The 25147-nt window shown below is 61.2% G+C and overlaps 1 protein-coding gene across 14 annotated transcripts in view; it reads left to right on the top strand.

Moving 5' to 3' along the window:
- KCNQ2 (potassium voltage-gated channel subfamily Q member 2) overlaps window positions 1-25147 on the top strand; it is a 73604-nt gene that overhangs the window by 17785 nt on the left and 30672 nt on the right. For all 14 annotated transcript variants that reach the window (XM_055104900.3, XM_055104899.3, XM_055104907.3 and 11 more), the window contains exons 2-7: window positions 11790-11880; window positions 13574-13700; window positions 14104-14279; window positions 16671-16796; window positions 20726-20836; window positions 21722-21817. In XM_055104900.3, the coding sequence (XP_054960875.1) occupies window positions 11790-11880; window positions 13574-13700; window positions 14104-14279; window positions 16671-16796; window positions 20726-20836; window positions 21722-21817 (727 nt within the window). The remainder of the gene's footprint in view (window positions 1-11789; window positions 11881-13573; window positions 13701-14103; window positions 14280-16670; window positions 16797-20725; window positions 20837-21721; window positions 21818-25147) is intronic.

Here is a 25147-nt window from a genome sequence, read left to right as displayed (position 1 = left end):
CTCCCGGAGGTGGGGGGCCCGTGAGCAGAGGGGTCTCCCGGAGGTGGGGGGCGGTGAGCAGAGGGGTCTCCCGGAGGTGGGGGGCCCGTGAGCAGAGGGGTCTCCCGGAGGTGGGGGGCCCGTGGGCAGAGGGGTCTCCCGGAGGTGGGGGGCCCGTGGGCAGAGGGGTCTCCCGGAGGTGGGGGGCGGTGAGCAGAGGGGTCTCCCGGAGGTGGGGGCCCGTGAGCAGAGGGGTCTCCCGGAGGTGGGGGGCCCGTGGGCAGAGGGGTCTCCCGGAGGTGGGGGGCCCGTGGGCAGAGGGGTCTCCCGGAGGTGGGGGGCGGTGAGCAGAGGGGTCTCCCGGAGGTGGGGGGCCCGTGAGCAGAGGGGTCTCCTGGAGGTGGGGGGTCCATGAGCACAGGGGTCTCCCGGAGGTGGGGGCCCCGTGAGTAGAGGAGTTTCTGCATCTCGAGGCCTGAGGGTGCCAGTGTGGGGGCCCCAGGACTGTGGTCCGGCCTTAACCGGGCGGTGGGGGCCCCAGGACTGTGGTCCGGCCTTAACTGGGCACCCATCTGGCCTGGTGACCCTTTGGTCCCTCCCACGGGCCCCTCCCTGCCCCAACTTCTCCTCTTTGCACTTAGGTCCCAGTTCCCAGGAGGAGACCCCCGCTGCTCCACGCTCAGGCTGTGGCTGCATTCGGGGTGCCTGATCCCCGCCATGGCCTCTCTTGTGATCTGGGGCTGTCTGATGGGCACGGGGCTGGGCTGTGCGTCAGGGACGTGCGGTGAGCCCCAGCCGACGCCCGCGGTCCAGGTGTCCCCCTGCCCCTCTGCTCAGTGGTGGGTGCCAGGGCTCTGTGGATCCTCCCCGCCCCCACCTTGACTCTTTGCCTGAATCTGGGGCTGGGGACCAGCTACTTGCCTTATCTCCTTGGCAACGGCTGCCAGGGAAGCTCCTGAAGTTGAACCCATTATCATAATTAGCTTCGAAACCCTTTGTGTTGTAATTCTGGGCTGCAGAGAAGCTGCCCGGTCCTCCCACCGTCCTCCCATCCTCCCATTGTCCTCCCGCCGTCCTCCCCTCATCCTCCCCCATTCTCCCGTAGGAAGTCTCTTCTTTCTTTTCCTGCAGACTTGGCCGCTGCCTGGGCAGGAGGGGGCGGGCAGCCCTTGCCGAGCCAGCGAGACCTCAGCTGAGTGCCCCGCGGTGCGCTGTGTTCCCCAGCTTAGTGCAGGAGGGGCTGTACCCTCACTGTGGGCCTGGGTCTGAGGTGGTGATGGCCCCGTCCCGAGAGGCCTCTGGCAGCTGGCCCTCAGGGAGTGTCCCACATTTGGACGCTCGTTGTGCCTAGGACCCTGAGGCCACATGGGCAGGGAGTGTGTCCCAGTGTTCCCGGGGAGCCTCCTCTCCCGAGGCCTGGGGGATGCCATCAGGGGTCTCCTGCCGCCCTCTCCCTCCCCTGGTTCAGAGGCAGAGGCCCTCACCTGCCTCAGTGAGCCTCAGTTTCCCCTTCTCTAAGATGGGCATGAGTCTGGATGTCTTGGGGACACCACGGTTTGTGGGTGGAGGCCTGGAAGCCCCTGTGTCTTCCCCACGGTTCGGCCGACCGGATGGCTGGCCAGTGCGTTTGGGAACTATCCGCAGTTTGGAGGTTTCTTCCCTGGTCTGTCCTGGGGCCTGGAGCCACGGCCGAGGCACCGGGATCTTTGCGTTCCCCAGACGGGCCCAGACGCACCCCGTGCCGCCTCCTCCCTCCTCCAAGGCTCTTCTCGCACGTCCGTCTCTCTGCCTCCCCTGCACCGGCCGCCCCCGGCAGCGCCATCTGTGCCATCTGTTCTAAAAACTTAAAAAACAAAAGTCGGAGCTGTTGCCTGCACTTTCCGGGTGGGGCTGTGGCAGGAGGGGCAGCAGCAGGAGGGGCAGCCGCTTCCTTCATGCAGGGTCTGCGGGCCGGCGAGGCGGGGGCAGATGGGCGGAAGCTGAGCTGGAAGGAGCCGAGCCTTCTGAGGGCCTGGCTGCGAGATTCATCTCCCTGAATTCTGGCTTTATTCCTCCTGGTCCACGCCTGCTGGGAGGAGCCACAGATCTCGGCCGCATCCGGCTGCATTCTGTCTCCAGGGTTTCTGGAATGCTCTGAGATGCCTGGTCGGAGCCACCTTAGGAAGCAGGCTGAGTCCTGAACATTCGGGACCTGGGCCTCGTTTTTTTTAGTTTAGAGGAAGGTTCCCTGCAGCCCGAGGAGCTGCCTTCCTGGATGCGGCACCGAGGACTCAGAATTCAAGTCTGTGGGGCTGTCGTTGTCCCCACCCCGCCCTGTTCTCAAGTCTGGTCAGCCTCATCCTCGGTGGGACGCAGATACGCCTGCCCTTCTCTCTCCAGGCCTCCCCAGCGGCTCCTCCCTCTGCTGGGAATGCCCTTCCCCTTCTCCCCCTGTGGCCAACTCCTCTGTACCCTGTAGCCCCCCCGCCCCTGTACACACCTCCTCCGGGAAGCCCACAGGATTATGTGCATGGCTCTGCTGGGCTGAGCTGGGTCCCTGAGCCCCTCCTGTGATGTGTGATGCCCTCTGTGTCCCCGCGGCGCCCCTCCTGCCTTCCAAGCCTCTGGGCTCCTGACTGGGAAGCCAGGGACCCCTGCGTCCTCCCCTGCTCCCACCCCGCTGAGAGTTCAGAGAAAACCCCGTTAGGCAGACAGAGGATCGCCCGCAGAAGGCGCACGAGATGTCTGCGCATTTTTCCCAGGGCTCAGTTAATTGAAGAACTTGGCCAACGAGCACAGGAAATTAATCGTGGCTTGGAAATGGGACGTCCCTTGCGTGTGGTTTGTCTGCCTGGGCCTCGGCACCGCTGCCAGCGCCCCCGCCTGGAGCCGGGAGCTTCGGGGTCCTGGCGGAGGCCTCTGGGTCGCACACGTGGGCGGGGCCGAGTGCCCCCTGGCGACGGTGCCTCAGGGCCAGTGCCTTCGAGCTGGAAGCCGTGGGCCTGTGGCGGCGGGCGGAGGACTGGTGTCTCCTGGGGTGCCCGACACAGGGCCTTCCTGGTGCTGCTGTGCCGATGTCCACCGCGGGGCGGCAGCTGGATAGGGCAGGACCTGGCTGTGGCTTGTGGTCTTGGGGGTGGCGGGGAGGGTTGCAGCGTGGGGCAGGCTCTGGCTCTTGGACCCACCCGGCCTCCACAAGCGGTGCTGCGCTTCGAGCTTCTCACGAGGCCCTGGACCCTCCCCTCAGCCTGCAGGGACTATTCTTCCTGGAAGCCCCCGCCCCAACCCCTGCCCCTGCAGCTGGAGCTCCGGCTGGCGCGTCGTCCCGGGCTGAGGCATTCTGGCTGGCCTGTGTGGAGGCTCCCAGTTCCCACGAGGAGGGTCCCGGTGGGGCCTCTCTCTGTGGCTGCAGGCCAGCTGGTAGGGTCCTGGGCGGATGTGTGGCCTGGACCTGCCCTGGAGCCGAGCTGCCGGCGAGAGACCTGGCTCTCCCCACCACTGTCCTTCAGCATCAGTCAGGGTGTTCCGTGCCTGCACCGCTGAATCAGCCCGTTCCTGCTGCAGTCCCAGGCCTCTGGCCGAGGCCCCTGTGTCCTCTCCCAGCCCGTGATGCCCACTGTATGCATACACTCTGCATACACGCAGCTGCGCCATGGTGCCCTGCTGGTGGCCACGCACCTGCCTCGACGCTGCTGTGCAGGTGTTTTTCGGCATGAACACTTAGCTCAGCGGACTTCAAGTGAAGCTGGTGACCCTCTGCCGTGGGGGTGGGCCTCGTCCCAGCAGCTGAGGCCTTGAGAGCAAAGACTGAGGTTTCCGGAAGAAAAAGGATTTTCCTCAAGACCGCAACGTGGAAGTCGTGCTGAGTTTCCAGCCTGCTGCCCTCAGCTCAGAGGCAGGCACTGGATTACAGCTTCTCAATGGCATGGGGCTGGGACGTCCTCAGGGTGTGTGTGGGTAGAATCTGAACTTGGGCTCACGCTAGAGATGCTGACAGTTTTCACATGAGACGCTTTAAAATGTGGCTTTGGCCCCTGCGCCTTCATCTTTGGTTTGGGTGCTCGGCCAGAGCCTTCACAGGCACAGTTTCGGCCGCCGCTGCCTGTGGCTGAGCAGTGCCAGGCCTCAGTTGGCTCTGGTGCTGGGATGGGCAGTTGGTGGGGCTGACCTTGGCCGGGCCGCCTGTGCCCGAAGCCTCCACCTCTGCTTCAGACCGCGTGGTCCCGGGTGCTTCTGAAGCACGGCCATGGTCCTTCCCGGGGCAGATCTTGGGAGGACCACCCTGTGCCCCGCCTTCCCTGCCCTGGACGCCCTGGGCCGTGCAGCAGAGGCCGCTGCTGGGGAGTCGGAAGGCGGAGCTATGGGGACTGCGCCTGCCCAGGCCGGAGGACTCAGGCTGCCTGGACTTGGGGGTCTCCAGCGAGTGGGAGGGGGGCTGCAGGGGGCCATGCTGGCCTCCCCACATCCAGAGGGTGTTCAGTGGGGAGATTACTGGGTCTGGGCAGAGGGAAGCCGTGGGGGTGTCTGTCGTGAATCGAGCCTGGAACAGCACGGCCACCCTCTTGTTCTTGGCTGAAGGGAGCTTGCCCAAGTCCCCAGGTCCTGGAGGCACTTTGCACACAGGATGGGCTTGACACGAGGTCCACGCGGGTTTGTGTCTTTCCATAGGGTCAGGCTTTTATTGATGCTGTTTCAATCACAAAAGCCACGAGCTACGTGGAGTCCCCAAGCAGGCAGGTTCTCCCTAGAGCTTCTGGGTCATGCTGCGGTCACGGCCACTCCATGTTGGTCAGTGTTGCAGACCGTACATTGCCGTGTGCTCATCTGGTCAAGTTCCACTTTCCACTCAAAGCCAGGTTTAACATCATGAGGAAAAAGACACAAGACAGAGGGTTAATACCAGCCCAGAGGCCTGGCCTGGGCTGCTGCAGGTGACTGTGAGACAGCGGCGGTGAAGACAGAGGCCTCCAGGGAGAACTGAGCACGGAGGACTGGCTTGTGTGTGTCCTTATCTGGTTGGACTTGGTCTTCATTTTTTTGTTTGTTTCTTTTTTTTTTTTTTGGGACAGAGTCTTGCTCTATTGCCTAGGCTGGAGTGCAGTGGCATGGTCTCGGCTCACTGCAGCCTCCGCCTCCTGGGTTCAAGCGATTCTTCTGTCTCAGCCTTCCAAGTAGCTGGGATTACAGACCTGCGCCACCATGCCTGGCTAATTTTTGTATTTTTAGTAGAGACAGAGTTTCACCATATTGGCCAGGCTGGTTTCGAACTCCTGATCTCAAGTGATCTGCCCGCCTCGGCCTCCTCCCGAAGTGCTGATGCGTGAGCCGCCATGCATGGCCAGGTTTTCTTCTTTTTTGCTTTTTGGTTTTTAAACAGACATCTTATCCTTCTTGGTAGAGTGCCCTGTGAGACAAAATGGAGTCTTTTCCTAAGATGGAGTTAGTTATGCCAAGGGCTCTCTGCACAGGTCTGCCCTCCCCTGCTTCCGAGCCCCCGCAGCCTCGGCTCCACAGACGCTGCTCTGCCAGCTCTCACCTGGGCGCCTGCCACTCTTGTTCAACCTTGACCCCACCTTGACCCTGTGTGAACTCTGCGCTAGGGATCTCCTGGCTTCCCCCACCCCCAGCAGGTCTTCCCCCACCCCCCAGCAGGTCTTCCCCCACCCCCCAGCAGGTCTTCCCCCACCCCCCAGCAGGTCTTCTCCCACCCCCCAGCAGGTCTTCCCCCACCCCCCAGCAGGTCTTCCCCCCACCCCACAGCAGTCTTCCCCCACCCCCCAGCAGGTCTTCCCCCCACCCCACAGCAGTCTTCCCCCACCCCCCAGCAGGTCTTCCCCCACCCCCCAGCAGGTCTTCCCCCACCCCCCAGCAGGTCTTCCCCCCACCCCACAGCAGGTCTTCCCCCCACCCCACAGCAGGTCTTCCCCCACCCCCCAGCAGGTCTTCCCCCCACCCCACAGCAGGTCTTCCCCCCACCCCCCAGCAGGTCTTCCCCCCACCCCACAGCAGGTCTTCCCCCCACCCCACAGCAGTCTTCCCCCACCCCCCAGCAGGTCTTCCCCCCACCCCACAGCAGTCTTCCCCCACCCCCCAGCAGGTCTTCTCCCACCCCACAGCAGTCTTCCCCCACCCCCCAGCAGGTCTTCTCCCACCCCACAGCAGGTCTTCCCCCCACCCCACAGCAGGTCTTCCCACACCCCACAGCAGGTCTTCCCCCACCCCCCAGCAGGTCTTCCCCCCACCCCACAGCAGTCTTCCCCCACCCCCCAGCAGGTCTTCCCCCCACCCCACAGCAGTCTTCCCCCACCCCCCAGCAGGTCTTCCCCCACCCCCCAGCAGGTCTTCCCCCCACCCCACAGCAGGTCTTCCCCCCACCCCACAGCAGGTCTTCCCCCCACCCCACAGCAGGTCTTCCCCCACCCCCCAGCAGGTCTTCCCCCACCCCACAGCAGGTCTTCCCCCCACCCCCCAGCAGTCTTCCCCCACCCCCCAGCAGGTCTTCCCCCCACCCCACAGCAGTCTTCCCCCACCCCCCAGCAGGTCTTCCCCCCACCCCACAGCAGTCTTCCCCCACCCCCCAGCAGGTCTTCTCCCACCCCACAGCAGTCTTCCCCCACCCCCCAGCAGGTCTTCCCCCACCCCCCAGCAGGTCTTCCCCCCACCCCACAGCAGTCTTCCCCCACCCCCCAGCAGGTCTTCCCCCCACCCCCCAGCAGGTCTTCCCCCCACCCCACAGCAGTCTTCCCCCCACCCCCCAGCAGGTCTTCTCCCACCCCCCAGCAGGTCTTCCCCCACCCCCCAGCAGGTCTTACCCCCACCCCACAGCAGGTCTTCCCCCACCCCCCAGCAGGTCTTCCCCCACCCCCCAGCAGGTCTTCCCCCACCCCACAGCAGGTCTTCCCCCCACCCCACAGCAGGTCTTCCCCCACCCCCCAGCAGGTCTTCCCCCACCCCCCAGCAGGTCTTCCCCCCACCCCCCAGCAGGTCTTCCCCCCACCCCCCAGCAGGTCTTCCCCCACCCCACAGCAGGTCTTCCCCCACCCCCCAGCAGGTCTTCCCCCCACCCCACAGCAGGTCTTCCCCCACCCCACAGCAGGTCTTCCCCCACCCCACAGCAGGTCTTCCCCCCACCCCACAGCAGGTCTTCCCCCACCCCCCAGCAGGTCTTCCCCCACCCCCCAGCAGGTCTTCCCCCCACCCCACAGCAGGTCTTCTCCCACCCCACAGCAGGTCTTCTCCCACCCCACAGCAGGTCTTCCCCCACCCCCCAGCAGGTCTTCCCCCCACCCCCCAGCAGGTCTTCCCCCACCCCCCAGCAGGTCTTCCCCCACCCCACAGCAGGTCTTCCCCCACCCCCCAGCAGGTCTTCCCCCCACCCCACAGCAGGTCTTCCCCCACCCCACAGCAGGTCTTCTCCCACCCCACAGCAGGTCTTCCCCCACCCCCCAGCAGGTCTTCCCCCCACCCCACAGCAGGTCTTCCCCCACCCCACAGCAGGTCTTCCCCCACCCCACAGCAGGTCTTCCCCCACCCCACAGCAGGTCTTCTCCCACCCCCCAGCAGGTCTTCCCCCACCCCCCAGCAGGTCTTCTCCCACCCCCCAGCAGGTCTTCCCCCACCCCCCAGCAGGTCTTCCCCCCACCCCACAGCAGGTCTTCCCCCTTCCCCCGGCAGGTCTTCCCCCTCCCCCCAGCAGGTCTTCCCCCTTCCCCCGGCAGGTCTTCCCCCACCCCCCGGCAGGTCTTCCCCCACCCCCCAGCAGGTCTTCCCCCACCCCACAGCAGGTCTTCCCCCACCCCACAGCAGGTCTTGCCCCACCCTCCAGCAGGTCTTCTGGGGCTCTGCCCCCAGGGGTGACTGCAGCGCCCAGTGCTGCCTCAGGGAGTCCCGGCCCTTGCCTGGGGCAGCCACAGCGTCCCACACCTGGGGCAGCTCCAGGGCCCTGGGAGCGGGGGCAGGCATCAGTGCTGCCTTATTCCTGGAAGCCTAAAGCCACTTGGGGAGGGAGATCCAGCCCTGACCCCATGTGTGGTGGCCTTGCTGGGCCTCTGCGGCCGCCCTCGTCCTGCACGTGTGCTGGGCCGTGACCTCTGGAAGAGCAGCCAGGGTTTCGTCTAGGTCCCTCCAGAGCAGTGGGAAGGGGGTTTGGGGCACTTCGTCCCTTTGGGTGAGGGAGGGGTGGGGGAGGAGTGGTGGTGGAGGTGCAGGGCCTGTAAGTGAGGGAGGGGGTGAGGCGGGGTGAGGGGCCTGTAAGTGAGGGAGGGGGTGAGGCGGGGTGAGGGGCCTGTAAGTGAGGGAGGGGGTGAGGCGGGGTGAGGGGCCTGTAAGTGAGGGAGGGGGTGAGGCGGGGTGAGGGGCCTGTAGGGGCAGAGGCAGCGAGCTCCTGTGGTGGCGGGCGGGTTCCAGGGGTGCAGGCAGCGCAGGGTTGTGTGCTGGGTGTGGGCGCTGGTGATGGCACTGATGGTGCGGGACGGGGCCTGCTCTGAGCGCTGTGTGTCAGATGTGGGCCCAATTATGTGCTCCAATTGCTGCCACCACCCAGTGGGCTGGTCCTGGTTTGGGGGCTCAGAGCCTGAGCCTGGGGTGATGGGGGCCCCGGGTTTGTGCCCGGATGGCCTGGCCCTGTCCTTCTGCCTCTGTGGCCAAAAGTCTGAGAAGTCTCCCTGTAGGCCTCAGACACTGGGGCTTCCCTCTTCCCTCCTCTCCCAGGAGCTCAGACGCTGGGGCTTTTTCCCTCTTCTCCCGGGGTGTGGAGCTCGGCCTTTGGTGAGTCCCTCCTCTCTCTGAGGTGCTCCCCAGGGGCTCTCCCACAAGACAGTGAAGCCGTGAGCGGAGTGGGGTCCTCTTCCCACCAGGCACCACAGCCAATGCTGACCTCTGCTCCCCAAACCCTCCAGACCCTCCAGGCACTGCGGCCAACGCTGACCTGTGCTCACTAAATAGCTCCGCACACCGAGGACTTGTTTTTTCCTTTTTGATCCGTGGCAGCTTGTGTCACAGCCACGTGGCTTGTCTGCCCAGGGAGGAGCTGTGGGTCAGAGTAGCATGTGGCCACAGCATGGTGGAGTCAGGCGTGGGCTCGCAGCAGGGACACACCGATGTCAGCTGCTCATAGCGTGAAAGGTCATGGTCTTTTATTTGCAAGGGGCAGAAAACAAATCCAAAGGGTTGTAAGGAATGGGCTTACATAACCTGGAAGTCCAAGGGGCTTCAGGCACAGCTGGATCCAGGTGCTCACATTATGTGTCTTAAGGCCTCTTCTCCCATCCCTCTGTGCTGCCTTCCTCGTTGTGACCTCATCTTCAGGCAGGTTTTCCTGTGCCCACCCGTCCTCCTGCCAGTGCCCCAGGCCTGCCTCCTCCTAGTTGACAACCTTTGTGGGAAGGGGGTGTCTTATTCCTGGTAGTTCCAGCAGAGATTCTGGGGCCACCACTCGCTGGCCGTGGTTGGCCAGCCTCCATCCCATGAGCATCCCTGCACCCCTAGACTGGAAAGGAAATTGCAAGGCTGAGACAGGAGGGGTGGGTCTAGACAGGTGCTGTGATGCTCCGAAGCTCCAATGATGAGGGGGCGTGACCAGTCCGGAGAGACTCCCCCCCAGGATGCCCATGCCTGTGGCCAGTGCCCCGGCCCAGCAGGTCAGGGGTGGGCATATCCGGGCTGGAGGGACTTCCCCCAGGATGCCCGTGCCTGTGCCCAGTCTCGGCCCTGCAGGTCGGGGCATCCAGGGAATATTTCCTCTGTGGGAGTGGGGAGAGGGGAGTGGGGACAGTGCCCGGAACCCAGGCTGGACTGCAGCACTGCTTCGGGGACAGAGGGAAGGAGATCCTGAGTGTGGGGAATCTCCCTCCCTTGACACCCACCCGGATGTGGGCGCCGGGGAAGGGCTCGGGTTTGAGACACAGGAGGGCCCCACAGGCTCCGTGGCGGTCGTGTGGTGCCGCCGGGTGTGCAAGGTGATGGCGAGTGTGAAGACAGTACAGGGGCGTGGACACGGGGAAGCGGCTGCTCTGTGGCTCCGTCCCCACCGGCTCCTGGTTCTGAGCACGGTTGGAACGAGAGGCAGCAACACGGTCAAGGTGAAGGCGTCTCTCACATTGCCTGGAATGAGGGCGTGTCCCACGCATGGCCTCCTTTATGGCTGTGACGAAGGACCTGGACGTTGGACACGTCCCCTTCACATCCCAGAACACCTGCGAAAAGTGTAAATGAGACAAAGCATTTGCTTCCTGCGAAGTGGGTTTCTCCCTGGTGTGCATTCAGTGACTTCAGCACGCGGGAGTTGGCTTTCCTGCCAAAGCGGCAGCTTGAGGCTCTGGGTTGCACAGCTTTGCTCCCAGGAAGAGCTGGGAGATCTTCTATGTCTATTCTATGTGGGTGGCCTTGTTGCAGCCACAAGCCGGGTTCCCACGGCAGGGTCTTCGGGGGCTAGCGGGCTCCTCCTGTCTGCAGCTTTCTGGGGTGGGCAAGGGAGCAAGTGTAGCAGAGTCGCTTGTATCAGAGGAGGATGCAGGGCTGAGAAAAAGTCATGCATTTGGGCCAAGCATGGTGGCTCACGACTGTAATCCCAGCCCTTTGGGGTGCCGAGGCGGGAGCATCACTTGAGCCCAGGTGTTCGAGACCAGCCTGGCCAATATGATGAAACCCCATCTCCACTAAAAAAATACAAAAATTAGCCTGGTGTGGTGGCACATGCCTGTAATCCCAGCAACTCTGGAGGCTGAGGCAGGAGAATTGCTTGAACCTGGGAGGCGGAGGTTGCAGCGAGCCAAGATCACGCCATTGCACTCCAGCCTGCGCGACAAGTGAAACTCTATCTCAAAACAAAACAAAACAAAACAAACAAAAACAAAAAAACCCACATGCATTTGGGGGAATTTTGGTGGGGGGTGAACTTGAGCATCTGAGGGGAAGTTGAAGAAGGATCAGTGAGTGAAGTAATCGCCTGGGACGTGAATGGGAAGAGCAATCATGGTGGAAGTCACTGGCAGGAGGAGGTGCCTGCAACCCGGGAGGAAGGAGAAACGGAGCCTCCTGGCAGCCAGGACGAGGCTGGAAAGAAGGTGATCCGAGGAGCTCTTGTTGCTTGGCTCCAGGTTTAACTGGCAGAGAGAAGCCCTCTGCGTTGGGGTCTGCAGGAGGTGGCCGAGAGTGAGGAGAGGGGAAGGCTGATCGGTGCCTTCTGCCCCAGGGGTTTTGCTTGTTCCTGTGTTTGTAGCAGTTGATGGGCAGGCCTTGCTGTTCCCATTTGACTCTGAGAGTTTTGGAGACGTTGCCAAAGGATGAGGCTGCCAGGCTGAAACCAGACAGAGGGGGCAGGGGCCAGAGTGGAGAGGGGGGCGCGTCCTGGAGGGGGCAGCTGCGCACAGTGCCACTGTGGAGTTCAGGGTCCCGGGAGGTGGCTGTGGGGGTGCCCTCTGGCCCGAGCGGGCTCTGGTGGGGTGGGTGGGGAGTGGGGTCCTGAGTTCTGGAGATGCGGCCATGCTGCTGCCCTGCTGCGGCCTGGTGGGGAGTGGGGTGCTGAGTTCTGGAGACACAGCCATGCTGCTGCCCTGCTGCGGCCTGGTGGGGAGTGGGGTCCTGAGTTCTGGAGACACAGCCATGCTGCTGCCGTGCTGCGGCCTGGTGGGGAGTGGAGTCCTGAGTTCTGGAGACACAGCCATGCTGCTGCCCTGCTGCGGCCTGGTGGGGAGTGGAGTCCTGAGTTCTGGAGACACAGCCATGCTGCTGCCCTGCTGCGGCCTGGTGGGGAGTGGGGTCCTGAGTTCTGGAGACGCGGCCATGCTGCTGCCCTGCTGCGGCCTGTCTGAGCGCGCGTTCCCTGCCCCCAGGTTCCTCCTGGTTTTCTCCTGCCTCGTGCTATCTGTGTTTTCCACCATCAAGGAGTATGAGAAGAGCTCGGAGGGGGCCCTCTACATCCTGGTGAGCCCCGCGGGAGGGCGGGGGCTGGAAGGGCCCAGGAAGGAGCTGGAGCTGCCTGGGCGTCTGTCCTCCGTTCCTGTTACTGCAGGGCCTCTGACGTCCCCAGCCCCAGCTCTGGCCATGTCTTTGTGCCCTGTCAGTTCCCACCTGCCCCCAGCCCCACAGCCCGGGCTATGCCCCAGCCCCACCCTGGCTGTAACTCAGCCCTCACCTCACCCCTCCTGGTGACCTCACAGTGGCTGACAGCCCTGCCTCCATCGCCCCCACCCTGGGTGGGCCACCCTCCCTTTCCCATCCCCACTTTATCTCTGGAGCCAGAGCTGTGGGGCGTCCCCAGCAGACGGCAGACGTGGGCGTCGGGGTGGGGGCTGTGACGCTTGCAGCAACCCTGTGCCAGGGCAGGGTGGGCACCATGGCAACGGGAGTGCAGTTCCTGTGTTGCTGTTGGTAACGGGGTGGGGGGCCCTCAAGGAGACTGGTCCCCATCCAAATGCATCTCCCTCTACTGCCCGCCCTGCTCCTCTGTTCTGGGGCTTCCCAAGGTCTGGGTGGAGACTGTGGCCCCCTTTGCAGTTAGTTACCTGGGGCCTTCCCTCAGCTCAGCCCCGCTGTGCACCCCCCAACTCAAGGCAGGTCCCCCACTGGCTCAGACAGGGTCCCCCAGCTCAGACAGGGGCCCCCAACTCAGATAGAGTCCCCCAGCTCGGACAGGGCAGCTCCCCAACCAACTCAGACAGGCTCCCCACAGCTCGGACAGGGCAGCTCCCCAACCAACTCAGACAGGCTCCCCACAGCTCAGACAGGGCCTCCCAGCTCAGACAGGGTCCCCCAGCTCAGACAGGGCCTCCCAGCTCAGACAGGGTCCCCCAGCTCAGACAGGGCCTCCCAGCTCAGACAGGGTCCCCCAGCTCAGACAGGGTCCCCCAGCTCAGACAGGGCCTCCCAGCTCAGACAGGGCCTCCCAGCTCAGACAGGGTCCCCCAGCTCAGACAGGGCCTCCCAGCTCAGACAGGGTCCCCCAGCTCAGACAGGGCCTCCCAGCTCAGACAGGGTCCCCCAGCTCAGACAGGGTCCCCCAGCTCAGACAGGGCCTCCCAGCTCAGACAGGGTCCCCCAGCTCAGACAGGGCCTCCCAGCTCAGACAGGGTCCCCCAGCTCAGACAGGGTCCCCCAGCTCAGACAGGGTCCCCCAGCTCAGACAGGGCCTCCCAGCTCAGACAGGGTCCCCCAGCTCAGACAGGGCCTCCCAGCTCAGACAGGGTCTCCCAGCTCAGACAGGGTTCCCTAGCCCAGATAGAGCCCCCTAGCTCAGACAGGGCAGCCCTCCCAGCTCAGACATGGTCCCCTAGCCCAGATAGATCCCCCAGCTTAGACAGGGCCACCCCCCACAGCTCAGACGGGGTCCCCTAGCCTGGATAGAGTCCCCAGCTCAGACAGGGAGGTGGGGAGGGTGGCCCCATGGTGCTCATGCCCAGCTGTGTTCCCGGATGCAGGGTCTCCAGAGGGCCCAACCCTTCCTGCCTAGAGGCTGGAGAGGGGTGGGGGCCCTTTGGGGGTCAGCTTGCAGTTTCCTTTGGGGGCCTCCTGCCCTGTGGCTTGGTCCCTGGGCCAGAACTGCTCCTGTGGGTGTCCAGGCTGGGCCCCCAGGCCCTCCCCCAGGCCTCGAGGTGGCCTCAGCTTTCCTCCCCTGCAGGAAATCGTGACTATCGTGGTGTTTGGCGTGGAGTACTTCGTGCGGATCTGGGCCGCAGGCTGCTGCTGCCGGTACCGTGGCTGGAGGGGGCGGCTCAAGTTTGCCCGGAAGCCGTTCTGTGTGATTGGTGAGGCCTGGTGGGGGTGGTATTGCTAGAATCAGGGCCAGGCACCCAGGGACGGACTCAGCCCTGGGGGGAGCTGGGGCGTCTGCGTGGGCCAGAGAGGCTGGGCAGGACTGGCTCCTTCTGGAAGTTTCTTTTCACCTGCTGACTTGGAGTCAGAGGCTGTGGTTAACTCTGCCTAAATGTCAGGAAGAGGGATGTGGCGCTGGGCTGCCCATCCTGGGCCCCACAGGCAGGGTGGACGATAGTAATGTCCTTCCTGGGGCCTGACAGAGCCCACACCAGGCGCTGGGCATACACCTTCCCGCCCCTCTGCACATCCTCCTGGAACCCGGGGTGGGGAGTTTTCTCCAAGGGGGCGCAAGGGGCGGCCCAGCAGCTCACCAGCTCCACGCCCGCTTTGTAGACATCATGGTGCTCATCGCCTCCATTGCGGTGCTGGCCGCCGGCTCCCAGGGCAACGTCTTTGCCACATCTGCGCTCCGGAGCCTGCGCTTCCTGCAGATTCTGCGGATGATCCGCATGGACCGGCGGGGAGGCACCTGGAAGCTGCTGGGCTCTGTGGTCTATGCCCACAGCAAGGTGAGTCACGGCCCCAAGGCTGGCGGTGGGCGCCCCCAGCCAGCGAGAGTCCTGGCCCAGACCGGGCCGCACCACTGCCTGGGGTTTGCTTCAAGAGCCCTGGGTGGAGGGATGGAGTCAGTGGTGGCTCTGGCTGGAGCCCATCAGGTGTGAACGAGCCTCCCTCCCCTTTCTTCTCGGTGCTTCTTCCCGTGACTTGGGCCATCTTTGTCGTCTGTCTCCAGAAAGCTGCTTTTTCGAAAGGCCAGGCCAGGCCATTTTGGCCCCTGCCACCCCCACCTTCTTGCCACGAACCCTCGGCTCTGTGGTTGGGTGTCTTCTTTCCTGGGTTTTTAGTGCCTGGATCAATACATCGTGCTAGTCACCTGCCTGGTGGTTGTTTAAGCTGCGGCTTGCGGCGGCCGCTGTCCGGGGGACCCAGTGGGTGGCTGTGGCCACACATGCTGAGTTCCAGGGGCCCCAGGCCCCCCAGTGACCGAGACCCCATCCTGCCAGACTGTGCTGTCCCTCCACCTTGCTCAGGGGTGGGCTCATTTGCTTAAACGGCCCCCTCCCCATTTTCTTCCCTCTTGAGCCCTGGCAGGGTGGTGGCTTTGTCTGCAGAACGGGCAGGGGTCAGCCCCCGGTGGCCCCTCTCCCTCCCTGGACGCTGTAGGGGTTGAGTGCTGACTGCAGTGGGCACCCTTTTCACATCTGTGCCCGGAGGCTCAGGGAGGTTGGGGGAGGGTCTCAACAGTCCCAAGATTCTCCAGCCCTGCTGGCCGCCAGAATAGACACTACTGACCCTGGAGGGCACGGTGGGCTGGCCATGCGAGCCACTGTTGCCCAGGCCAGGAGGCTCAGGGGAATGGGCTGCCGTAGCTAAGATGGTGAAGCCAGCGGCGCCTCCTGGTTCCCCTGTGCCAGCCCTGCCACCGACCCTGGTGTGGAGCCTCTGCTGGCCTCAGGAGAGGGATCCATCCAGCCCCTATATCCCTGGAGACAGAGCCCAAAGTGGGCTGACTGGCGAGGCTGCAGTGCTCCTGGAGGCAGGTGGCGGGTGGTGGTGGTGGTGAGGGTGATGGTGGTGATGGTGGTAGTGATGGTGGTGGTGATGGTGATGATGGTGATGGTGGTGGTGGTGGTGGTGGTGATGGTGATGGTGGTGATCGTGGTGGTGGTGGTGATGGTGATGGTGGTGATGGTGATGGTGGTCGTGGTGATGATGGTGATGGTGGTGGTGGTAATGGTGATGGTGATGGTGGTGATGGTGATGGTAGTGATGGTGATGGTGGTGATAATGGTGGTGGTGATGGTGGTGATGGTGATGGTGGTGGTGATGATGGTGATGATGGTGGTGGTGGTGGTGATGGTGATGGTGGTGATGGTGGTGGTGATGGTGGTGATCGTGATGGTGATCGTGATGGTGGTGATAATGGTGATGGTGATGATGGTGATGGTGGTGATGATGGTGATGGTGGTGATGATGGTGATGGTGGTGGTGATGTGATGGTGGTGACGGTGATGGTGGTGGTGATGATGGTGGTAATGGTGGTGATGGTGGTGATGGTGATGGTGGTGGTGATGTGGTGGTGATGGTGGTGATGGTGATGGTGGTGGTGGTGATGTGATCGTGGTGGTGGTGATGGTGGTGGTGGTGATAATGGTGATGGTGGTGGTGGTGATGGTGATGGTGATGGTGGTGATGGTGGTGATGATGGTGATGGTGGTGATGGTGATGTGATGGTGGTGATGGTGGTGATGATGGTGATGGTGGTGATGGTGATGTGATGGTGGTGGTGATGGTGGTGGTGGTGATGGTGATGGTGGTGGTGGTGATGGTGGTGGTGGTGATGGTGGTGATCGTGATGGTGATAATGGTGATGGTGATGGTGGTGATGGTGGTGGTGGTGATGGTGGTGGTGATGGTGATGGTGATGGTGGTGGTGGTGATGGTGATGGTGGTGATGGTGGTGGTGATGGTGGTGATCGTGATGGTGATAATGGTGATGGTGATGGTGATGATGGTGATGGTGGTGGTGATGTGATGGTGGTGACGGTGATGGTGGTGGTGATGATGGTGGTAATGGTGGTGGTGATGGTGGTGGTGATGGTGATGGTGATGATGGTGATGGTGGTGGTGATGGTGATGGTGGTGATGGTGGTGATGGTGATGGTGGTGGTGGTGATGATGGTGATGGTGGTGGTGGTGATGGTGATGGTGATGGTGATGGTGGTGATGGTGGTGCTGGTGATGGTGGTGGTGGTGGTGATGGTTTTGGTGGTTGTGATGGTGGTGATGGTGATGGTCATGGTGTTGATGGTGATGATGTGATGGTGGTGGTGGTGGTGGTGGTGATGGTGATGCTTATGGTGATGGTGGTCATGATGGTGGTGCCGTCTGCCTCTCAGGAGCTGGTCACTGCCTGGTACATCGGCTTCCTTTGTCTCATCCTGGCCTCGTTCCTGGTGTACTTGGCAGAGAAGGGGGAGAACGACCACTTTGACACCTACGCGGATGCACTCTGGTGGGGCCTGGTGAGTTGTGGTCATTGTGGTTTTCCCTTTCCCTGCTGATACACCCCTGTCCCTGTGCTGGGACCAGGCTCTCACTGGCTGAGCCTGCTCCATACATCTCTTTGGGGCCACCTGCTGGCTGCCCGTGGTCATGATGGCTTGTGGTTGAGGCGGGGTGGTGGTTGCCAAGCTGGCGGGGGAGTGGGTGGGGAGGGCTGGGCCCCAGGGAGCCTAAGCTTCGCTGTGGTGGGCATCTTCCTTCCTCCTGAGTGACCCTCCACCTGCTCCATGTCCCGATTATTGGGGGAAAGGGGAGAAGAGGCATCCCTAGGAGATCTATCCTGGGCAGCCGTGAGTTTTTGGAGACTAGGTGGCTCTGCAGGCCCCACTCTGATCAGGTCTGAACAGATCTGGCCCCTGGGCTCGTCCTCACCTGGGGCCACAGACACCCTCAGGCTGCTGGTGCGCAGGGGCAGGGTCTGTGGTCTCCTGGGAGGCTGAGACCAGACCCCGGGCCTAGCCCCGCACATGCCGGCTGAGTGGGCTCAGCCCTGCGGGGAAGGCATGGGCAGCTCCACCTGGTGCCTAAGCCGGATGCAGCTGATCCGAAGTTATTTTATTAATTTCATGAGACCTGGACACTGTCTTCCCAGTCGGGGCTTGGGTGGGGGTTGAGAGCTGAGCATGCCCCGGGGCCCAGGCTGTGGACCAGGCAGATAACCTGGACTCACTGAGCCATCTTGTGTGGTTCAGGCCCCGCCATAGGGTCAGTGTGGGGCCCGGGGCATCCTGAGCTGTGACTGCTGGGCCCTAGGACTTTGGATGGGGACAAGGCCATCCCCCAGGTCTTTTGTGGGCAACAGCCTCCTTATCTTTACAATTGGGTGTTTTTTCAGAGTAATGCTTGTGTATATTTTTAAATGTCAGACAGTTCCTAAGCCTTATGGTGAGAATAGAGCCCCACTCTGCGGCCGCGGTGCCCTCCCCTCTGGGTCCCTCTGCAGCGGATGCGGCTGCTTCTGTGTTTTTCTTTGGGGTTTACCTGATTAGTCTTAAATAGTAAATAGGGATGCTGGTATTTCCTGATTCAAACACGCTGTGTACCTCCTACTGGGATGAGATCTACCCCCAGTTTCCCTTTCTTGCAGCCTTTGGGGGTTCTCAGCAGTGTGGGGGGAGCCCCGCCCTCACCTACCCCGCAGGCCAGGCCCCATCTGCCAGGCCTCCGGCTTCCTTTTCCTTGAGTTGGCCTCCACTTTGAAGGAGCAGGTCGGATGGCTAGCTGAGAACATTTCAGGGGCAGAAATTTTTGGAGAGCTGTGTGTGAAAGTGTCCCATCCATCTGACCCCCCTGGGGAGGGGTGCAGGGCCTGGCCCCCTTCCACAGACTTGGCCCTCAGTGGGACCCGGGCTCAGAAGCTGCTCCGGGATTCTCTGGCTTCTTTCGACTCCCCTGTCCCTTACAACATTCTGGCCAGGGTCCATGTCTCACTGCCCCGCCCGTCTCTCTGCCATCTCTGTCTCTCTCTCTTTTTTTTTTTTGAGGCAGGATCTTGCTCTATCATCCAGGCTGGAGTGCGATGGTGCAGTCAAAGCTCACTGCAGACTCAACCTCCCGGGCTCAAGTGATTCTCCTGCCCCAGCCTCCTGAGTAGCTGGGATTACAGGCATGCACCACCACACCTGGCTAATTTTTGTATTTTTAGTAGAGACAGGGTTTCACCATGTTGGCCAGGCTGGTCTTGAACTCCTGGGCTCAAGCGATCCACCAGCCTTGGCCTCCCAAAGTGCTGGGATTACAGGCATGAGCCACTGTGCCAGGTCCATATCTCTCTGTCTGTATCTCTCTGTCTCTCTCTCTGTCTCTGTGTATCTCTCTGTCTCTATCTCTGTTTGTTTCTCTATCTCTTTGCATATCTGTCTCTGTCTCTTTCTCTGTCTCTATCTCTGTCTCTGTCTCTCTCTGTCTCTGTGTATCTCTCTGTCTCTGTCTCTTTCTGTCCCTGTGTATCTCTCTGTCTCTCTCTGTCTCTCTATCTCTGTGTCTGTCTCTCTCAGTATCTATCTTTCTGTCTCTATCTCTGTCTCTATTTCTCTCTATCGCTCTGTTTTTGTCTCTCAGTCTCTGTCTTTATTTCTATCTCTCTGTCTCCATCTCTCTGTCTCTCTCTGTCTCTATCTGTCTCTGTCTGTTTTTCTATCTCTCTGTCTCTTTATCTCTCTGTCTCTATCTCTGCCTTTGTCTCTATCTCCATCTCTCTGTCTCTGTCTATCTCTCTGTCTCTGTCTCTCTATCTCTCTGTCTCTCTGTCTCAGTCCCCATCCTCTCCCTCCTGGTTTTCCGCCTTCCCCCTCAACCCTTGCTGTCTGTGGTTGAGTTGAGAATGGCAATAGTCTTCAATGGCTGGGCACAGTGGCTCACACCTATAATCCCAGCACTTTGGGAGGCCGAGGCAGGCGGATCACGAGGTCAGGAGATCGAGACCATCCTGGCTAACACGGTGAAACCTGTTTCTACTAAAAATACAAAAAATCAGCCGGGTGTGGTGGCGGGCACCTGTAGTCCCAGCTACTCGGGAGGCTGAGGCAGGAGAATGGCGTGAACCTGGGAGGCGGAGCTTGCAGTGAGCCGAGATCACGACACTGCACTCCAGCCTGGGGGACAGAGCGAGACTCTGTCTCAAAAAAAAAAAAAAAACAAAACACGCCTCCTTTGGTAACGAGATTGTGTAGAGGGCTGAGGCCCTGGCTTAGTCTCCCCAGGAGAGGTTTCTTGGTCAGGCCTCGCCCAGCCTCCCGCCCACTGTGTGGCAGCCTCCTTGCCAGAGTCTCCTGTGCGCTCCGCCTGGTGGTGGCAGCCAAGGCCCCCAGGTGCTGGCGCTGCTTTGCACCAGGCCACAGCTTCCTGTCGGTGTGGAGCAGGCGTGGCCCAGCCGGCCCACCCTGTCCTCAGACCACACAGCAGCGTCCTCAGAACCCAGGGTAAATTCCCCAAGGTGGGGCTGCAGGTCCTGGTGAGAGGTCTCCCCTTCCCGGCCTTGCTGTCTGCGCTCAGGCCTCGACCCCTCCGTCTGTTTATCTAAGACTCTGTCCTCACAGGGCCTGTCCCGGGCCCACCTTCTGGTCCCAGCCAGAGTGGCCTCCATGCGGCTGTCCTGAGCCCCTGGCTTGTGGTGCGTGGGGTTCTGGCAGGCGGGGGTGGGCTGCGGCCCCAACATGTCCAGCACTGAGTGCAGGGTGCCTGCCCCTGCCTTCCTCGGCCCCGGCACAGGTGTCTCCTGTCAGAGCTGCTTGGAGACATGTCCGTCCTTCGCTTCCCCTCACCCAGGCCCCGAGTCGGGTGCTCCTGGGCTCACCGGGACCCTTGGGGAGGTCCAACCTGGCCCGACCTCCCCCTTGCCCACCACCCCTAGAGAAACTAAACACAACCCCTGGGGTCCCTGCTCCAGGAGCAGCCCACCCCGCCATGGCTCGGTGGAGACCACTTCCCCGCCTCTTGCGGTGGCCTCCTCCCGCCCACCCCTCTCCTCTGGCCTCAGCTCAGCTCAGGCTCAGCGAGCCCCCTGCACGCCCTGCCCGTTCCTCTGGGTCCCTCTGGGCACTCCCTTCTCCCCAGCTGCGCTCTTCACCTGGCGGGGATGCAGTGGGGGCTGCTGTCCTAGCCGAGCCTCCTGGGAGTCACGTCGCTGGGCCTCTGGTTCTCGATGTGAGATGGGGACACAGCCTTTGGCTGGACCCCGCTTCTGGCCCATAGGGGAAGAGGAGAGAGGGCTCAGGGGATGAGGGGCGGCCGACACCGACCCTGGCCTCACTGGGCCCCCATGTGGGTGGTGACACGGGGGTGGCCCCGCATCTGTCCCATCCCAAGCCCCGAGTCGCCAGCGGGCGTCCAGCCTGCCCTCAGGGGTGCGAGCAGGCTCTTCGTGTGACTAGAGCCTGCGGTCCCACAGATCACGCTGACCACCATTGGCTACGGGGACAAGTACCCCCAGACCTGGAACGGCAGGCTCCTTGCGGCGACCTTCACCCTCATCGGTGTCTCCTTCTTTGCGCTGCCTGCAGTAAGTCCGGCTGCCCCTGCCTGCCTTGGAGGGGACGAGGTCTTGCAGGCTCCCGAGGTGACCACAGGCCCCTGGGCACAGTTCCCTAGGTGGGACCTGGGGCAGGAGCGGCTCTCAGCAGGTCCACAGCCCCCAGGAGCTGGAGGTGGCAGCTCAGGGTCAGAGGCCTTGTTCCCCAAGGACTGGAGTGGGGGTTCCCCAGCCCTGGCAGGAGCATGCCCAAGGCTGCGGCTGTCACTTCGGGGGGCTCTGTGAGTCACTGGTGGCCCCTCTTAGTCTGAGTGGGGCTGAGCAGGAGGTCCTTGTGACCAGGAGCAGGGCGGCTGGTGACACAGGTCCCTCGTGGGTGTCCAGGCAGTGAGGCCCACCCAGCTCAGAGGGAGGTGGAGGGGCCCTGTCAACCCTTGTTGTCCCAGGGCAGAGCAGGGCAGGGCAGGGCAGCTGGTGCACGGTGAGAGGCTGGTCCCAGTGTCCCCTTCACTGTGTGCCCTTCAAGATGGGCCTGCAGACTCTTCCGTGTGGAAGGGAAAGAGAGGCCACTCTGAGTTCAGTGTGGGTCCTGCCATGTCTCCTGCAAGCCAGAGGGTTCCTTCCTCTTGATGCTGACAAATTGTGGGGACGTGGGTTCCTGGATGTAGTCTGACCTTGATGAAGGTGGGGGAGGCATGGATCGGTGGAGACGGGTCTGACCCTGATGAACTGGGGGGGGTGTGAGTCCCTGGGGCGTGGTCTGACCCTGATGAATTGGGGGGTGTGTGAGTCTCTGGAGTGTGGTCTGACCCTGATGAATTGGGGGGTGTGTGGGGCCCCAGAGCGTGGTCTGACCCTGATGAATTGGGGTATGGGGGGGTCCCTGGGGTGTGACCTGACCCTGATGAATTGCAGGGCATCTTGGGGTCTGGCTTTGCCCTGAAGGTTCAGGAGCAGCACAGGCAGAAGCACTTTGAGAAGAGGCGGAACCCGGCAGCAGGCCTGATCCAGGTGAGTCCAGGTGTCCCCCGGGGACCAGCACAGCCCTTGTCCTGGTCCCACCTTGTTGAGGACTGGAGGCCGCCGGGGCCTTGGCATTGCCCTGTGTGTGGATGGGGCCACAGCCCTCACCCTCTGCAGGAATCTGTGGAAGGATCGAGGATGTGAAGTGTGTGTGTTGAGAAATGGCTCCGACCCCTGAGGCTGCACGGGGGTGGCTCGTGTGAGGACGCTGGGGTGGCCCTTGCCTTGTGTGGGTGCTGGGGCCCGGCCATCAGGTCCTCTCCACCGCACCCTGGGAGGTGAGCACACCCGTTCTGCAGCTGCAGGGCCAAGGCTCCTAGAGCCCACACACTGCAGCGAGTCAGTGCCTGACCTCGTCTGACCCCTGATGCTGGCTGTGGGCCCCCACGATGCCCGCCCGGACCCCACCCAGTGCCGTCCCACCATTTGGGGGTGGGTAGCGTGCAGTGACCACTGTGGCATCCACAAGTAATTCCTGAGCCACCTTGAAAATACGGACAGACAATGGCCGGGCACAGTGGCTCACGCCTGCAATCCCAGCACTTTGGGAGGCCGAGGTGGGAGGATCATGAGGTCAGGAAATCAAGACCAGCCTGGCCAACATGGTGAAACCCTGTCTCTCCTAAAAATACAAAAAAATTAGCTGGGCGTGGTGGCGTGCGTCTGTAATCCCAGCTACTTGGGAGGCTGAAGCAGGAGAATCCCTTGAACCAGGGAGGCGGAGGTTGCAGTGAGCCGAGATCACGCCACAGCACTCCAGCCTGGGTGACAGAGCGAGACTCCATCTCAAAAAAAAAGAGAAAATATGGACAGACAGCAGGACCCCCCTTGAGAGCAGCCATTCTTGCAGCTCCTCCCCAAAGTCTTCCATCCACTGGACCCGCAGAGCTGACCAGGATCCCTGCCAGCGGAATGTGGCTATAGGCTCTCTCCTGTCTTAGACAGCAAATCTTGAGATGGAGATCATCCTGGGTTACCCCAGGTGGGCCCTAAATGCAATCCCATGCATCCTTATAAGAAGGAGATTTGACACAGAGGAGGGGAAAGCAGTGTGACCACAAAGGCAGAGACTGGAGACGTGGCCACAAGCTGCGGAGTGTCAGTGGCCACTGCAGGGGATGTGCCTCTTGTGGTCTTGGCTCTGGGTCCAGCCTACCTTAAGGTGTGTATTTATTTTCCACTATAAAAACTACAAACAGCTATTTATTTCCATGCAAGAGTATAAAGAAGAACAAAAATGCCCCCAAATCTCACTCCACTATTGACGGTTTAAAAAGTGACCACGTATGTGTGGTGAAAAGGTTAAAATAGTGCCAGAAAAAGCAGCATCTGAGAACCCAGGGTCCCATGCGCCCTGCTTCCCTCAAAGGTCACTCTTAGCAGCTGGTGCACATTTCCAGAGCACAGCTGGGCCTCTCCACGGGCGCACCTCAGAGGACCTGCAGCCGTGGTTCCAGACCACTACAGTAGAGATACGGCAATAAAGCGAGTCACACAAATTTCGTGGTTTCCCAGTGCATATGGAAGTTATGTTTACAGGCTGGGCACCGTGGCTCCCACCTGTAATCCCAGCACTTTAGGAGGCTGAGGCAGGCAGATCTCTTGAGGTCAGGAGTTCGAGACCAGCTTAGCCAACATGGTGAAACCCCATCTCTACTAAAAATACGAAAACATTAGCTGGGCGTGGTGGCACACGCCTGTAATCCCAGCTACTCAGGTGGCTGAGGCAGGAGAATCACTTGAACCCGGGAGACGGAGGTTGCAGTGAGCCGAGATTGCGCCACTGCATTCCAGCCTGGGCCAACAGCCTGAGACTCCGTCTCAAAAATGTTTATACCATGCCATAGCTTACTAAGTGTGCAGTAGCATTATGTCTAAAAAACAGTAAAACACTGCACGTACTTTCACTTACAAATACTTAATTGCTAAAAAAATACTAACAATCACCTGAGCCTTCTGCGAGTTGCAATCTTTGTGCTGGGAGGGGGTCTCACCTCGATGCTGGTGGCCACTGCTGATGAGGTGGGGCTGCTGAAGGCTGGGGCTGTGGCGATTTTTTTTTTTTTTTTTTGAGACGGAGTCTCGCTCTGTTGCCCAGGCTGGAGTGCAGTGGTGCGATCTCAGCTCACTGCAAGCTCCACCTCCCTGGTTCCTGCCATTCTCCTGCCTCAGCCTCCCGGGTAGCTGGGACTACAGGCACCCACCACCACGCCTGGCTAATTTTTTGTATTTTTAGTAGAGACGGGGTTTCACCGTGTTAGCCAGGATGGTCTTGATCTCCTGACTTCATGATCCTCCCGCCCTGGCCTCCCAAAGTGCTGGGATTACAGGCGTGAGCCACCGTGCCCGGCTGTGGTGATTTCTTAAAATAAGGCAAGAATGAGGTTTGCCGCATCGATTCACTCTTCCTTTCACGAAAGATTTCTCTGCAGCATGCGATTCTGTTGGATAGCGTTTTACCCACAGTGGACCTCCTTTCAGCATCGCAGTCAGTCCTCTCAAATGCTGCCACTGCTGTATCAACTAAGTTTATATAATGTTCTCAATCCTTGTCATTTCAACACAGTTCACAACATCTTTGCCTGGAGTAGATTCTGTCGACCAAAAAAAAAAAAAAAAAAAAAAACCACACACATGTCGAATGTATTTGGGAATTAGAAGAAAGGATTATAACCAGAGATGAACCACTGTGGCCAGAGGGTGGGGGACTCTCATCGAGAGATGAGCCAGTGTGGCGAGCCACCCGTGTGCCGGAGAGGGAGGGGCAGGGAAGCTCTCCCTGGCTGAGAAGTTCACATAAGCTGCTTGGAAACAAGAGTTCACTGGCTCTGAGGCTGAAAACCAGAGTTGGCAGCCGTTCACTGGTTGAGATGCCGCTGCTGGGCCAGTGTTCTTCCTAGAGCATCTTGTCTGAATTGCTGCATTCCTGACAAGGAATTCCTTGTGGGGTTATTTTAGAATGTCTTTGACACTGTCCTCATCTCAGCCGTGCAGGCGTGAGCCCTCCCGCCGTGTACTCTCTGGCCTCGGTTGGTTTGGACCTGACAGAAGTGACCTTACCCTGCTGTCTGCAGTGTTCACCGTCCATCCCAAGAAACCACTTACTTTGCTGATCCATAAATGCTGCTCCTCACCTGTTAGAGTTTTATACTGAGATGGCAGCAGTTCAGTCCCGTCTTCAGGCTCCACGTTAGGATGGCCAACTTTTTTTTTTTTTTTTTTTTGAGATAGGGACTTGCTCTCTTGCCCAGGCTGGAGTGCAGTTGTGTGATCTTGGCTCACTGCAGCCTCGACCTCCCAGGTTCAAGCAATCCTCCC

Source organism: Pan paniscus, chromosome 21 (assembly GCF_029289425.2).
Source record: "Pan paniscus chromosome 21, NHGRI_mPanPan1-v2.0_pri, whole genome shotgun sequence".
Classification (NCBI taxonomy): Eukaryota; Metazoa; Chordata; class Mammalia; order Primates; family Hominidae; genus Pan; species Pan paniscus.
Note: the sequence above shows the minus strand (reverse complement) of the source record. Positions and strands in the feature narration are given on the sequence as shown.